This window comes from Asparagus officinalis, chromosome 3 (assembly GCF_001876935.1).
Source record: "Asparagus officinalis chromosome 3, Aspof.V1, whole genome shotgun sequence".
NCBI lineage: Eukaryota > Viridiplantae > Streptophyta > Magnoliopsida > Asparagales > Asparagaceae > Asparagus > Asparagus officinalis.
The window spans coordinates 36,627,466-36,640,270 of record NC_033796.1 but is presented as its reverse complement, the minus strand read 5'-3'; the positions used below and the strand labels follow the sequence as shown (position 1 = coordinate 36,640,270).

The 12,805-nt window shown below is 39.0% G+C and overlaps 1 protein-coding gene and 1 long non-coding RNA gene across 2 annotated transcripts in view; one reads left to right on the top strand and one right to left on the bottom strand.

Moving 5' to 3' along the window:
* LOC109833797 lies at nucleotides 6,568–10,904 on the bottom strand. The gene is made up of 3 exons (XR_002245349.1): nucleotides 9,725–10,904; nucleotides 8,514–9,597; nucleotides 6,568–6,629 (listed from the first exon to the last, which is right to left on the bottom strand). It is a non-coding gene; the product is annotated as an uncharacterized LOC109833797 (long non-coding RNA).
* LOC109834962 overlaps nucleotides 10,923–12,805 on the top strand; it is a 7,386-nt gene continuing 5,503 nt past the window's right edge. The window contains exons 1-2 of the mRNA XM_020402969.1: nucleotides 10,923–10,941; nucleotides 11,075–12,789. Coding sequence (XP_020258558.1) covers nucleotides 10,923–10,941; nucleotides 11,075–12,789 — 1,734 coding nt within the window. The remainder of the gene's footprint in view (nucleotides 10,942–11,074; nucleotides 12,790–12,805) is intronic.

Here is a 12,805-nt window from a genome sequence, read left to right as displayed (position 1 = left end):
TAGGGAATCCAACCATAATAGTAATATGCATCTCATACACTTCATTATTTGGCTACATTTTATTTCAAACATAACACAAGCACTCTCTTTTCTCTTTTGTTACTCAAAAAGAACTCTTTTCGCTCTTTATCTTCTATTTTCCTAAAGTCACTCTAATCATTGCAATAACTTTAAAGTTATGTTAGGAATTGAGGGTTATTGTTTTATACATTACTCAAGATTGTTATGATATTATCTTAAAATCCCTCTAACCCTTACACCACTAACTCCAAAGTTATGTTGAGCATTGAAAATTATTATTTTTGGTATTCTAACATATTTTTCTATTAAGGGTCTGTTTGGTTGATTTCCTAAAAACCAAGAAATAGAAATGAAAAGGTGAAAATCTCAAAAAGTGCAATTTCATCCATTTTCATCCCTAAAACTCACCCACAAAATTCAATAAAATACTATTTTCATCCAACAACTTATCCACAACATCTAATAAAATATTATTTTCATCCAACAACTCATCCACCACATCTAATAAAATATTATTTTCATCCACAACATCACTCAACTCATCTCATCTCATCATTTCAAATCACTCACATCATCCTATAATATGGTGACAACTCATTTCATCTCATTGACATTTTATTTCCACACATTTCCTCCCAAAAAGGTAGGAAAAAGATTTTCTTGTGCGGGTCACATCATTTAATAATATAATGATAATTCATCTCATCTCATCTATTTTCTTATTTTTAAGAATGAACCAAACAAAAGAAAACAACCTATTACAGGAAATAGGTTTTTTATAATTCATTTCCTTTTTTTGTTGCCAACCAAACAACATCAAAACAAGTTTTCTTAAAAAATCACTCACATCATCCAATAATAATGTGACAATTAACATCATCTCATCTTCAATTCTTTAATTTTCTTCTTTTTTTAGCCAACCAAACATTCTCAAAAGCAATTTTACTTAGAAATAGTTTTCCATTTCTTTGATTTCCCTCTTTTTTTTGGGCAAACAAACAGCCCTGATAAGCAAAAGTGATGTTGTGCTGCTGATGACGTAGGACCTGCTCCAAATCTCGTTAAATATGCTTACTGTGATTGTCTATTTTCTCTAACTTGATCTTAGTACATGCACGTGGGTCTGAGTTTTTCATAACATATGACTTATAAATATAGAGTTTAACATTTACTCAAATGAAAAAAAAAAAGTTTTTGATAAAGATTTCATCACTTCAAAATATGAAGTTAAATGTAACTTAATACAAAAACAGTAAAATATCCTTGGGGTAACAGGGAGCCACCTAGTCTGGGCACCCGAGCCCTAGAGAGCAAATCCGAGCTTTAAGCCTTCAGGCCCAACTTCATAAAAGCAGCATTCAGGAAACTAGAGGAATCCTAGGATAAGAAGGTCTGGGCAATTGTTGCCATCTTTTTTCTTGCATTTTAGAATTTTTTTTTTTTTTTTTTTTTTTTTTTTTTTTTTTTTATTTTTTGTGCAAACTCTTGTAGTCTTGCTCTTAACTTTTCACCTTGCAGATTTGCATTGTCGATGGCAAAATCATGAAAAATCTTGCTACAGCTAGGCAGTTGCAGCTCAATCTTGAACAGAATTGTGTGATTGATTTTCTTGTAGTTCTTTTTCCTCTTCTGAAGATTTATATCCAGGTGTTCAATTGGGCTATTTTACTTGTTTTTTCATAAATTTATCCTCACTGCTTCTTTGCTCACTATCCTTCTCTTTTTTTTTTATCTATTCTTATGGACCAAACATCGCTATTTATGCTACAGTAAATAATACATTAATTTATTGTAACATTTCAAAAGAACATTACTGCAGCATGAGTGGGATGGGATACTGTAGCATTATTAAAAGTATTATTGTGCCTTTTAATGTGTTAGTGTAGCAGGGGATATTGTAGCATTTTTTTAAAAATATTACAGTAGCATTTTGAAAAAAAAAAGCCTTATCCTATTTAAAAATACTGTGGTAATTAGAAAATAGCATTAGTGTAGCAATAAAAAAAGAAGGGAATGTCGTGTTTCGCACGGGACGCACACTAGTTGTTTTAATATCAAGAAGTCATTATGAAAAAAGCAGCAGAGCAAACCACGAGAGAGCCCGTACCATCAGAGGCAGCACATTTGATGAAACTCCTCCATACCGCTGAACGTATGAGAGGATCTTGTCCCTCTATTGAACCTTTTACTTGTACTTCTGGCCATGAAAACTCTGAACTGAGGGTAAGGGGAAGTTTACCAGAGAGAATTTAAGAAAGAATTTGAGAGAGAGTGAGATTTAGATTGAGTTGAAGAGAAGAAATCAATTCATTTCATTCATAATGATCTCAGTTTACATCTCTTCTTTTATACTGTCGCTCTAAGCAAAAGAAACAAGAAACGTGCACAAAACGTGCACGGACCTAAAACAAACTTAACTGTTTCTTAACAGTTTGTAACAACTCTTAACTACTTGTAACAGTCTCTAAACCTTTATTACAATGACCCCAGACTTAAAGGTATTGCACACAGACCTTCAAGCCTTTGTTCAGTCCTCTTCTAGTGTTCCAGTATTCCAACTCTTCCATCTCATCTGACAGGTCCAGTGCTCTTCCAGCTCACTCGACAGATTCAGTCCCTGACAACTCCCTTCCCCTTAAACTGGACCTTGCCTCAAGGTCAAAGGCAGGAAACCTCTTAACAAGATCCCAGTAAGATTCCCAAGTAGAATCCAAAGGAGAACGTTGTTTCCACTTAATTAAAACCTGTGATATAAGCCTTTTCCCCTGAACTAAAGATCTTCTATCCAAAATCTTTTCAGGTTCATCTACCAATTCAGCAACATAGCTAGGAGGATCATTTTGAAGGACAACATCAGTACCTATCTTTTTTTTTAAGTTGGGAGACATGAAACACAGGATGAATCTGTGCCTGGTTAGGAAGAGACAGCTTGTAGGCAACTTCACCAATTTTTTCTAAGATTTGGTAAGGGCCATAATATTTAGGAGAGAGCTTATGAGTTTTGTAGGAAGATACACTTAACTGTCTGTAGGGTTGAAGCTTAAGAAAGACCCAGTCACCAACCTCAAAACTTCTATGGCTCCTGTGCTTATCAGCAAATCTCTTCATTTATTCAACTGCCCTCTTCAAGCTGTCTTTAAGAAATTGCAGAGTTATGTCTCTGGAAAAAAGAGCTGCATCTACAGATTCCACTTTGCAACTCTTGGGGATATAGGAGAGCAAGGATGGAGGTGGCCTACCATACACTGCTTCAAATGGGGTAGTATTGGTAGCAACTTTCCAAGTAGTGTTATACCATAACTCAGCCAATGGTAACCACTTACTCCATTCTCCTGGCTTATGGCAACAAAAGCACCTAAGATAACATTCCAGATTTTTATTAGTAATTTCAGTTTGTCCATCAGTTTGGGGATGATATGCTGAGCTGAATTTGAGCTTGCTTCCCTGTAATTTAAAGAGCTCCTTCCAAAATAAGCTAGTGAATAAAGAGTCCATGTCACTAACTATGGATTTAGGCATCCCATGAAGTTTGAACACCCCTTCAAAGAACACATGGGCAACAGATTGAGCAGTGTAGGGATGTGCCAAAGCAAAGAAATGGGCATACTTTGATAACCTGTCAACCACCACAAAGATTACAGATTGTGATCCACTTTTTGGTAATTTTGTGATAAAATCCATGGACAAATCCTCCCAAATATACTCTGGAATAGGCTGTGGTTGTAAGAGCCCTGGAGATGCCACATTTTCTCCCTTAGCTCTTTGACAGGTATCACAAGCTTGAACATGTGACTGGACATCTTTTTTCATTCCCTTCCAGTAAAAAACCCTCCTCAGTCTATGAAGAGTTCTGGTAATACCAGAATGACCAGCAGAAGGACTATCATGATGTTCTTTCAACAAAGAGGTCTTCAACCTTTGAGCATTAGGACTAATTAGAATTCTACCCTTATAAGTAATAAATTCCCTCTTTCCTGGAGTACTCCTCAGTACTCAATTGACCTTGCTGTATTTTCTCATCAAGCTCCCGGAAGAAAACATCATCAGTGCATAAGACTTTAATCTCCTGCAACCAGTCACTATTGACCATAGAGATGGCTGAAATTTCCACTTCATCTTCATGAATTCTGGACAATCCATCTGCAGCTTTATTCATTCTTCCTGGCTTATATTCCACAATATAATCATATCCATGTAACTTAGCAAGCCATATGTTCTGAACTCCTGCATGAATCCTTTGCTCCAAAATGTATTTAAGACTCTGATGGTCAGTTCTTATCACAAAGCTTCTACCAAGCAAATATTGCTGCCACTTTCTAGTAGAAAGAATTATAGCTAATAACTCCTTCTCATAAGTGGATAGTGTAGCATTTCTCCCTTTCAAGGCAAAACTGAAATATGCTATGGGTCTTTCCCTTTGCATCAACACAGCCCCAATTCCAGTCCCAGATGCATCACATTCAATCACAAATGATAAATTGAAGTCAGGCATAGCCAAGACTGAAGAATTTGTTAGTGCCATCTTCAAAGATTTAAAAGCAGCCTCTGCATCTGGATTCCAACCAAAATGACACTTCTTCAAGAGATGTGTCAAAGGCTGAGCAATTGTTCTAAAATTCCTGATGAATTTTCTGTAGTAACCAGCTAAGCCTAGGAACCCTCTCAACCCCTTGAGTGATTTAGGAAAGGGCCACTCAATGATAGGCTGAATTTTACTAGGGTCTACACTAACCCCTTCTTGTGACACAATGTACCCCAAATATTCAACTTGTTTTTGCCCAAAACTGCATTTGGACATCTTGGCAACTAGCTGGTGGTCCTTCATAATCTGGAATACTTGTTGTAAATGCACCAAATGATCTTGCCAACCTTTGTTGTATACCAGGATGTCATAAAAAAAACTAACACAGACCTCCTGAGCAACCTTTTGAAAATAGTGTTCATGAGAGCCTGGAATGTGGAAGGAGCATTTGTGAGACCAAAGGGCATAACCAAGAACTCAAAGTGTCCACTATGAGTTCTAAAAGCAGTCTTTTGAATATCAGATCTATGCATCCTTATTTGATGATATCCAGATTTCAAATCCAATTTGGTAAAAAATTGTGTCCCATGAAGCTCATCTAATAGTTCATCTATGACTGGAATAGGAAATTTATCTTTAATGGTGGCTTTGTTTAAGGACCTGTAGTCTATACACATTCTCCAGCTTCCATCTGACTTCTTAACCATGACTACAGGTGAAGAAAAAGGACTATGGCTTGGTCTAATTATTCCCTTCTTCAACATCTCTTCAATTTGCTTTTCAATTTCTGCCTTCAATAAGTGTGCATGTCTGTAGGGCCTAATACACACTGGTTTTGTTCCAGGTTCAAGTGGAATTCTGTGGTCTATCTCCCTGGCAGGAGGTAGGTGGGGCAATTCTTGGAAAACCACTGTAGGGCTTCATCCCTCAAGTAAAAAGAGCAGACCTTAACCCATTCATCCTCCTGGATCTCATAGTAATCAAATATTTGCTCAGTTTGTTCTAACCAAGACACCACATTCTCAGAACCAGAAAAAGAAGGGAAATCCAGTCTCAGAGATTTCGGTTGAACTAACTTCTGATTACTAAAGAAGGAATTCTTTTGAGTCAAGAAATTACCCTGATTTCGGCTTTGAGTTAGGGAAATTTCACCAGGAAAATCAAACCTCCTGTGTTTGATGATCACTCTCATGAATTTGGTCCCTGTTACCTGATCCAAGAATTCCACGAGTACTTCTTGATCCTGGTCCTAAGATTCCTTGATCGCTTCTCACTCCAGTGTTTGATGAACTCCTAGTTGCTCGATCCCTGGTGTTCTTGAGCTCTTGCAATTGAGAAGATAACTCTCTCAATTGAGTCATTACTTCTTGATTGATGAGTCCTTGTTGATTGAGGGTCTCCTCCACGCGAGTCATCTGGTTGAGGACTCCTCGACTGGTGATGGTTTCCTCCAGTTGAACTCCCTGTAGCATTGCCTCGTCTGCTGAAACTCTTGCTTGATCTTCCATGAAATCTTCAGCTTCTGCTTCATCTTCAACCTGCGCTGATACCAATTGAGAGGATCGTGTCCCTCTATTGAACCTTTTACTTGTACTTCTGGCCATGAAAACTCTGAACTGAGGGAAAGGGGAAGTTTACCAGAGAGAATTTAAGAAAGAATTTGAGAGAGAGTGAGATTTAGATTGAGTTGAAGAGAAGAAATCAATTCATTTCATTCATAATGATCTCAGTTTACATCTCTTCTTTTATATTGTCGCTCTAAGCAAAAGAAACAAGAAACATGCACAAACCGTGCACGGACCTAAAACAGACTTAACTGTTTCTTAACAGTTTGTAACAACTCTTAACTACTTGTAACAGACTCTAAACCTTTATTACAATGACCCTAGACTTAAAGGTATTGCACACAGACCCCCAAGCCTTTGTTCAGTCCTCTTCTAGTGTTCCAGTATTCCAACTCTTCCATCTCATCTGACAGGTCCAGTGCTCTTCCAGCTCACTCGACAGATTCAGTCCCTGACAAACAACTCTTCCATCTCATCTGACAGGTCCAGTGCTCTTCCAGCTCACTCGACAGATTCAGTCCCTGACAAAGTAGCACAGATAAAAGAGCAGAGAAACAAATACTGGAGATTTCAAAGGGTATAAAGAAGAGCAACAAACCCAAAGGCACAAAGTTCAGATAGTTATGAATTGTGTTGTTCAGATTCTTTTACTGTGATTGATACTGCAACTAGATGGAGTTTAGCATTATCATACTAAATTTGATTGAATTTGCAGTGCCACGGCATATTTTCAAAAAATAGTAACAATAACAACAGTCCCAAGTACTTTTGACCATCATCTATGTGATCAATTATTTTTTGGCGCCATATCTTTACAAATGTCTCTTTTCAAGTTACTCATAAACAATTTGTAGAAATCCACACTTCTCAAATTTGACTGATAATAAATTTGGCCGAAAATATCATTTTCTTTATCTTTAGTTCAATCTGCTCTGGAATAAAAGATTTGAACTCTGTTCATAGATTTTGCTGCAACTGTTATGTAACCATGCATTATGTCCATAGAGCCTTCTATAGTATAGGATATTATTCATGCTGACCTAATTTCAATTGTCCCATGTTAAATTTAAGCATCTATCTCAAGTTCTCAAGGTTTTCAAGTCGCGAGAGGTTCTTCGTGAATTGCTTTTATGGTTTGAAAATTAATGTTGTGTCAGGATCTGCGCTTGCAGCATATTACGTTTGTTTTCAATATTTTTTTTCCCCATATTTAATAAAGGCAGTAATGGTTTGAAGGACACAAAGGACTTACTAGTCTAGAAATTAAGTTGTGAACTGGCTAGCACTAAAAATCTAAGGGCTTGTTTGGATTGAGGGGAATAAGGGTGAAGTAAAGTTAGGGGAATCATTCACCTTATTTGGGAACATTTAGGAGGTGAAGTTATTCACCCTAGTTCCCCTTGGTTCACCCCCTAATAGTATAAAATTTGTTACCCTTCAAATTGGGGTGTAACCAAGGGGAAGGGAACTCTCTTCCATTCCCTTCCATTCTCTCACCTAGTTTCCCTTAACTTCCCTTAACCCCATTGAAATCCAAACACACCCTAAGAAAAAAAATACGTCCGTATACCACTCCCAAGTTTTAGGAATGAACTCGGTGCGTTTCTATTTCTTTCAACAAGTTTAGACTTGGTAAGCATAAAAAGACATGATTGAGCAGTGATGTGCATAATTGCATTTCTAAAGAAACAAAGCATAAGAAGATACGGGGACACCTTACTAGCAAACATAACTATGAGGGAGAGAACATATATAACTATGAAGAGAATGAAATTATGCTAATGCTAATGCTAATGAAATCTGAAAGAAACAAATGAAAATATAGAAGCAAGAGAAGCAAACTCTTCCGACAGTAGCCACTGTCGAATCAAATTACAATGATAACATTGCATGTAATAAACAAATTAAATTATTTTGATCAGAGAATAAAAATGACATGTTAACACTATGCAGTAGTTTAAATGTAAACTCCAGTCTATCGTACTTAGTATATTAGCAGATGTTAACATTATGCAGTAGTTTAAAATGCAAACCCCAGTCTATCCTACACAGTATATTAGCAGATGTTTCTGAGGCTAAGAATAAGATGGTTCATCCCATACTGATGTCAAGCATATCAGCACATTCATTCTGCAACCTTCTTAGAGTTATACTTCATACATAATGCATGTAGAAAATGGATGCCAATTGTCATAGGAAAAGATCCAAGCTTGATGCTAATTATCAAGTACGATATGTCATTGCAAACAGAAACTTCAACTCATAAAATAACAGAAGTACAGATAAAAACTTTTCAGTTCATATTTTCTCTCTGCCCCAATTATAAGACATAATAATAAACTCATATGAAGAGTCAATAATAGTTAAATTATCGTGAATGGAAACTAGATGCAATCGGGAATTACCTTCATAACTCACTCCAGACACGTAAAGCTCCAACAACTCTTGATAGCCTGGATTATAATCTGCAGACTTGTTTCTGCAGGATATTCAATAGTCTATCTGATTGCAAAAAGTCAGTTCACAAATCCAGGTAGCCAGTCGTAAATAGATCTTTATTAAAAGAACCAAACAAAACATATTTTTAGCTGAAAAACATTCATCTGACGGGGAAGTAGGTCAATTTGAGAGCTTAAAGTTACTATCAGTCGACCGAGGAGGGAGAGGAGGAGGAAGGGGAGGGAGTTGATGGAGAGGAGGGAGTGAGGGGAGGAGCAGTGTACTTGGAAGGAGGGGTGGTTGCAGCCGGGGGAGGTGGAGAAGGGGAAGGCTGTGGGAGGGGAGGGGAAGGGAGGGCGGCGGGTGGGGGAGGAGGAGCAGGTCAATTTGGCATGCACACGAGCTTATCAGTCGACCGAGGAACGCTTATCAGTCGACCGATCAGCTATCAGTCGACCGATCAGCTATCAGTCGACCGAGCAGAAATTTTTCACAATTCCAGAGGGTTTCATCGGTCGACTGATCTTGAGGTCGGTCGACAGATACACTGTTCATCGAAAATCTGCTTTTTCAACAACTCCATGGACAACCAAGGTTGAATGGTTTTAAATCCTAACCTGCTTTTTCCTCCATAACTAATTGCTAACAAGGGTAGCTTATCAAATAATGGGTTTCTAAACTGAGTTAACTTCTATCAGGGAAAGGGTAACATGGACCATGGACTAATTTCGGGGTAACTAATGGAATTTATAGGACTTGTTTCATAATATCAAGATTTGAGTGACTTCTTTCAAAATACATATAGACATCGCGGACCAAAATCACAAAAACCATAATCCAAGGTACCTGAATGCAGCAGCCGCACAGCTTGATACTCTATTGCTATGTGGAGCAGCATCAATCAGGTTGAGTTGGTCATCCAGTGATCTAGTATTTCTTCCAGATTTCCTTCAACATCAGAGCTGATGATGGTCACAGGTTCTTGACGGAGTAAAAATTTCTCAATTAAGTACTTGTCATCTCTTAAGGTCAGCAAGTTGCAGATGAATTCTGGAAAGAACAAAAAAAAACACGAAAACTTGGCCAATTAAGAGAATTTGAGAGAATCCCACAACTTTTGTCGATGAAACAGAAAAACTAGAGAAAATTAAATGCAGCTGAGATTGTGGAAACTAACAGCGAAGAATAAAGAACTAAAACAAAACTCAAAAATTCAATGTCAACCCAGCCTGGTGCCCCCCTCAACTAGTACTTCTTATTCCCTTATATAGGAAAGCAGAAGGTTCCAAGCCAACACTCGAATATCAACCTGAACCGTTCGTTATAACCGTCACCGACCGGGTTGATATATCCCGTTCAGCATTTTCCTCTACCTCTTTAAACTAACCGTTCGACCAAGAGCTGAAAAAACAAATCACCACCCTCCTCCTTCCTTCTTATGCCGGGTCCCGCCTCACTTGAAATGAAGCTAAAGCGCCCATTGTAACTGTCATGGGCCCGGTTCAGAAGTCCGGTTTAGCGCCCTCCTCTGCCTTTTAAACTAACCATTTGATGCTGGCCTCTGAGGATATGTAACCATCTTCAAGAACTGATAAAAAACAAACCACCACCGTCCTCCTTGAGAGCAGAGAAAATCAAAAGCCCCTTCTTTCACTCCATCCCCATGGCTCGCAGCCTCGCCTCCCTTTACCTTCCTCTTCTTCCTCCACAACCAACAAGAGAGCTGAGGATATAAAACACAACTCAATCAATCAAGAACTGAGGAGAGAAACCACCATCCTCTTCCTTCCTTCTCATAAAGAAAAAACAAAACCACTCCTCCCCCAAGATTTCCATGGACCACTCAGAGACTTGTGACCCATCCTCTTCCTCCTCATCCTCCGTCAATGGCGAGCTGAGGTCCTTATGCAAGAAGGCTAAGCAATTACTCTGTTCTCATGAATACGACAAGGCCGACTCTTTGATGAAGGATGCTAACCTTGCCTTACTCCGTATCAATTCTGTCATCCAGTTATTCAGATCTGAATCCTTGGAGGAAGATCCCAAAGCCAAGAATCTCTGCATTCAAGAAGCACTCTTTTGTGCCTATCGAGCGACACAACTCTCTCCATCCAACCTTGAGTTCTCTTTCTTTTATGTCAAGCTCCTCATTTCCTACTGTCAAAGGTATGAAGAAGCCATTGAGGAATGTGAACGCTCTCTTGCTGTTACCAACCCCATCTCAGACACTGCTGATTATTTGAGGGAGTTGAATTTTCAAGAAGCCAGCCATGTAACCACTGAGGAGGGTTGGATCATTTACTATAGAGAAGAGCTGCGATCGTTCTTGATTATAGCTAGAGATGCCCTAATCGATCGGAGCTCTATGATTCATCATGCCCTGTCTGCAGGGAGGTATTGGATATCTGTGAGAGAGCTCTGGCATTACTTGATTCAAATAATTTCACCAAGGCTGATCGCTTGTTGCAAGAAGCAAACTACCAACGTCGCACTTCCTTTGCCTTCTTCCATCGTATATGTGCATTAGTCCACTATTATGGGTATGCATATACCCACAATGATGATCCTGAAGCAAAAGAACAATGGTTCCAAGAAGCCATTGCATCTGCTCGGAGAGCCACCCAACTCTCCCCCTCCAACCTCGAGTATTCTCTCTTCTACGTCAACCTTCTCATTTGTTGCAGTGAAAGATTTCCAGAGGCCGTCAATGAGTGTGAACGAGCTCTTGCAGTTACTGAACCGATCAATTTTTTCTTCGAGAACTTCTTGGAGGAGACTACTGAAAATCAGATGGCCTTCTACCAACAAAGCCTCATGTTCATTTTACGGGCACATTCTGTTGGTCCAATTACAGATATCATGGAAAATTGCCCTGCTTCATGCTCTTCTTCTTCACTTGCTTCCAGAAGCGCAGATCCTCCTCCTGATGAGGTGCAAAGCCTCAATGACCAGGCTCAAGGTGATAAACCCTGCCCTGCAAATTCCATTGCTTCTTTCCCTCCTGACAACGTGAAGGACCTTGCTGAGAAGGCTCTTCCATCCTCTCATCAAGGTGAAGAACCCTGCCCTTCTCATTCCTCCTCTTCTTCACTTGTTTCCACAAGCACAAATCCTCACCCTCCTGATGAAGAGGTGAAGATACTCTGTAGACAAGCTTTTCAATTCCTCTGTCAAGGTGACCTCATCGGTGCCCACGACACTCTTAACAATGTTCGTCACCAGCACGAATCCTCTTCCTTATTCCACTACACCCGCAGTTTAGTGCTCTGCAACTATTTCAAGACCCTCACCAACGATCCCGAGGGCTGGAACAGAAAAATACAAGAGGCCATCGACTCAGCACATCAAGCCACCATACTCTCCCCCAACATTCTTGAATTTTCTTTCCACTATGTGAGGCTTCTTGTTCTGCACAGAAAATTCGAAGAGGCAGCCAAGGAGTGTGAGCGTGCTTTTGTGATTATTAACCATTACGATTTCTTGCCCCAGGGTTATGAAGATAAAACAGGCCTAGAAATCTCTGCCACTGAGGTGAACCACTATCAGAAAAGGTTCCGTTTTCTATTGAATATGCTCAAGAGTCCCATTGCTTCTGCACACTGCAAGGTGATGCTGGCAGAAAAGGAACAAGCTTATAGAATTCCATCCTGTCTAGAATATTTATGGCGAGACCTCATACGAGTGAATGTTAATGATTTCAAAAAATGGTCAGAGCAAAATAGTCGGTTTCTGCATATAATAACTGAGGCCCTGGAGTTTTACCAGGAGAAACATACATGGAAGTTCTGGGTCTGCCCTCGCTGCCCCGGCAAGAGGTTTGAATATTTTGAATCCAAGATGCAGCATGTATTGAAGGAGCACACGGATAAACTTTCTGAAGAATTAAAGCCGTTCTTTCCTGAAAAATATGATCAAGATTGGGTCGTCAAGCTTGTCAATAACATAGTTAATGCAAAGATCACAAAGAATCTTGATACCTCTAAGCCGTTGAAGCTCAATCTTGAAAAAACATGTGACAGTTATAAGCTTGAATTTCTTTCGCCTTTTCTGAAATCTTATATGCAGGTATTCATTTGCGATAAATATGATCAAGATTGGGTCGTCAAGCTTGTCAATAACATAGTTAATGCAAAGATCACAAAGAATCTTGATACCTCTAAGCCGTTGAAGCTCAATCTTGAAAAAACATGTGACAGTTATAAGCTTGAATTTCTTTCGCCTTTTCTGAAATCTTATATGCAGGTATTCATTTGCGATA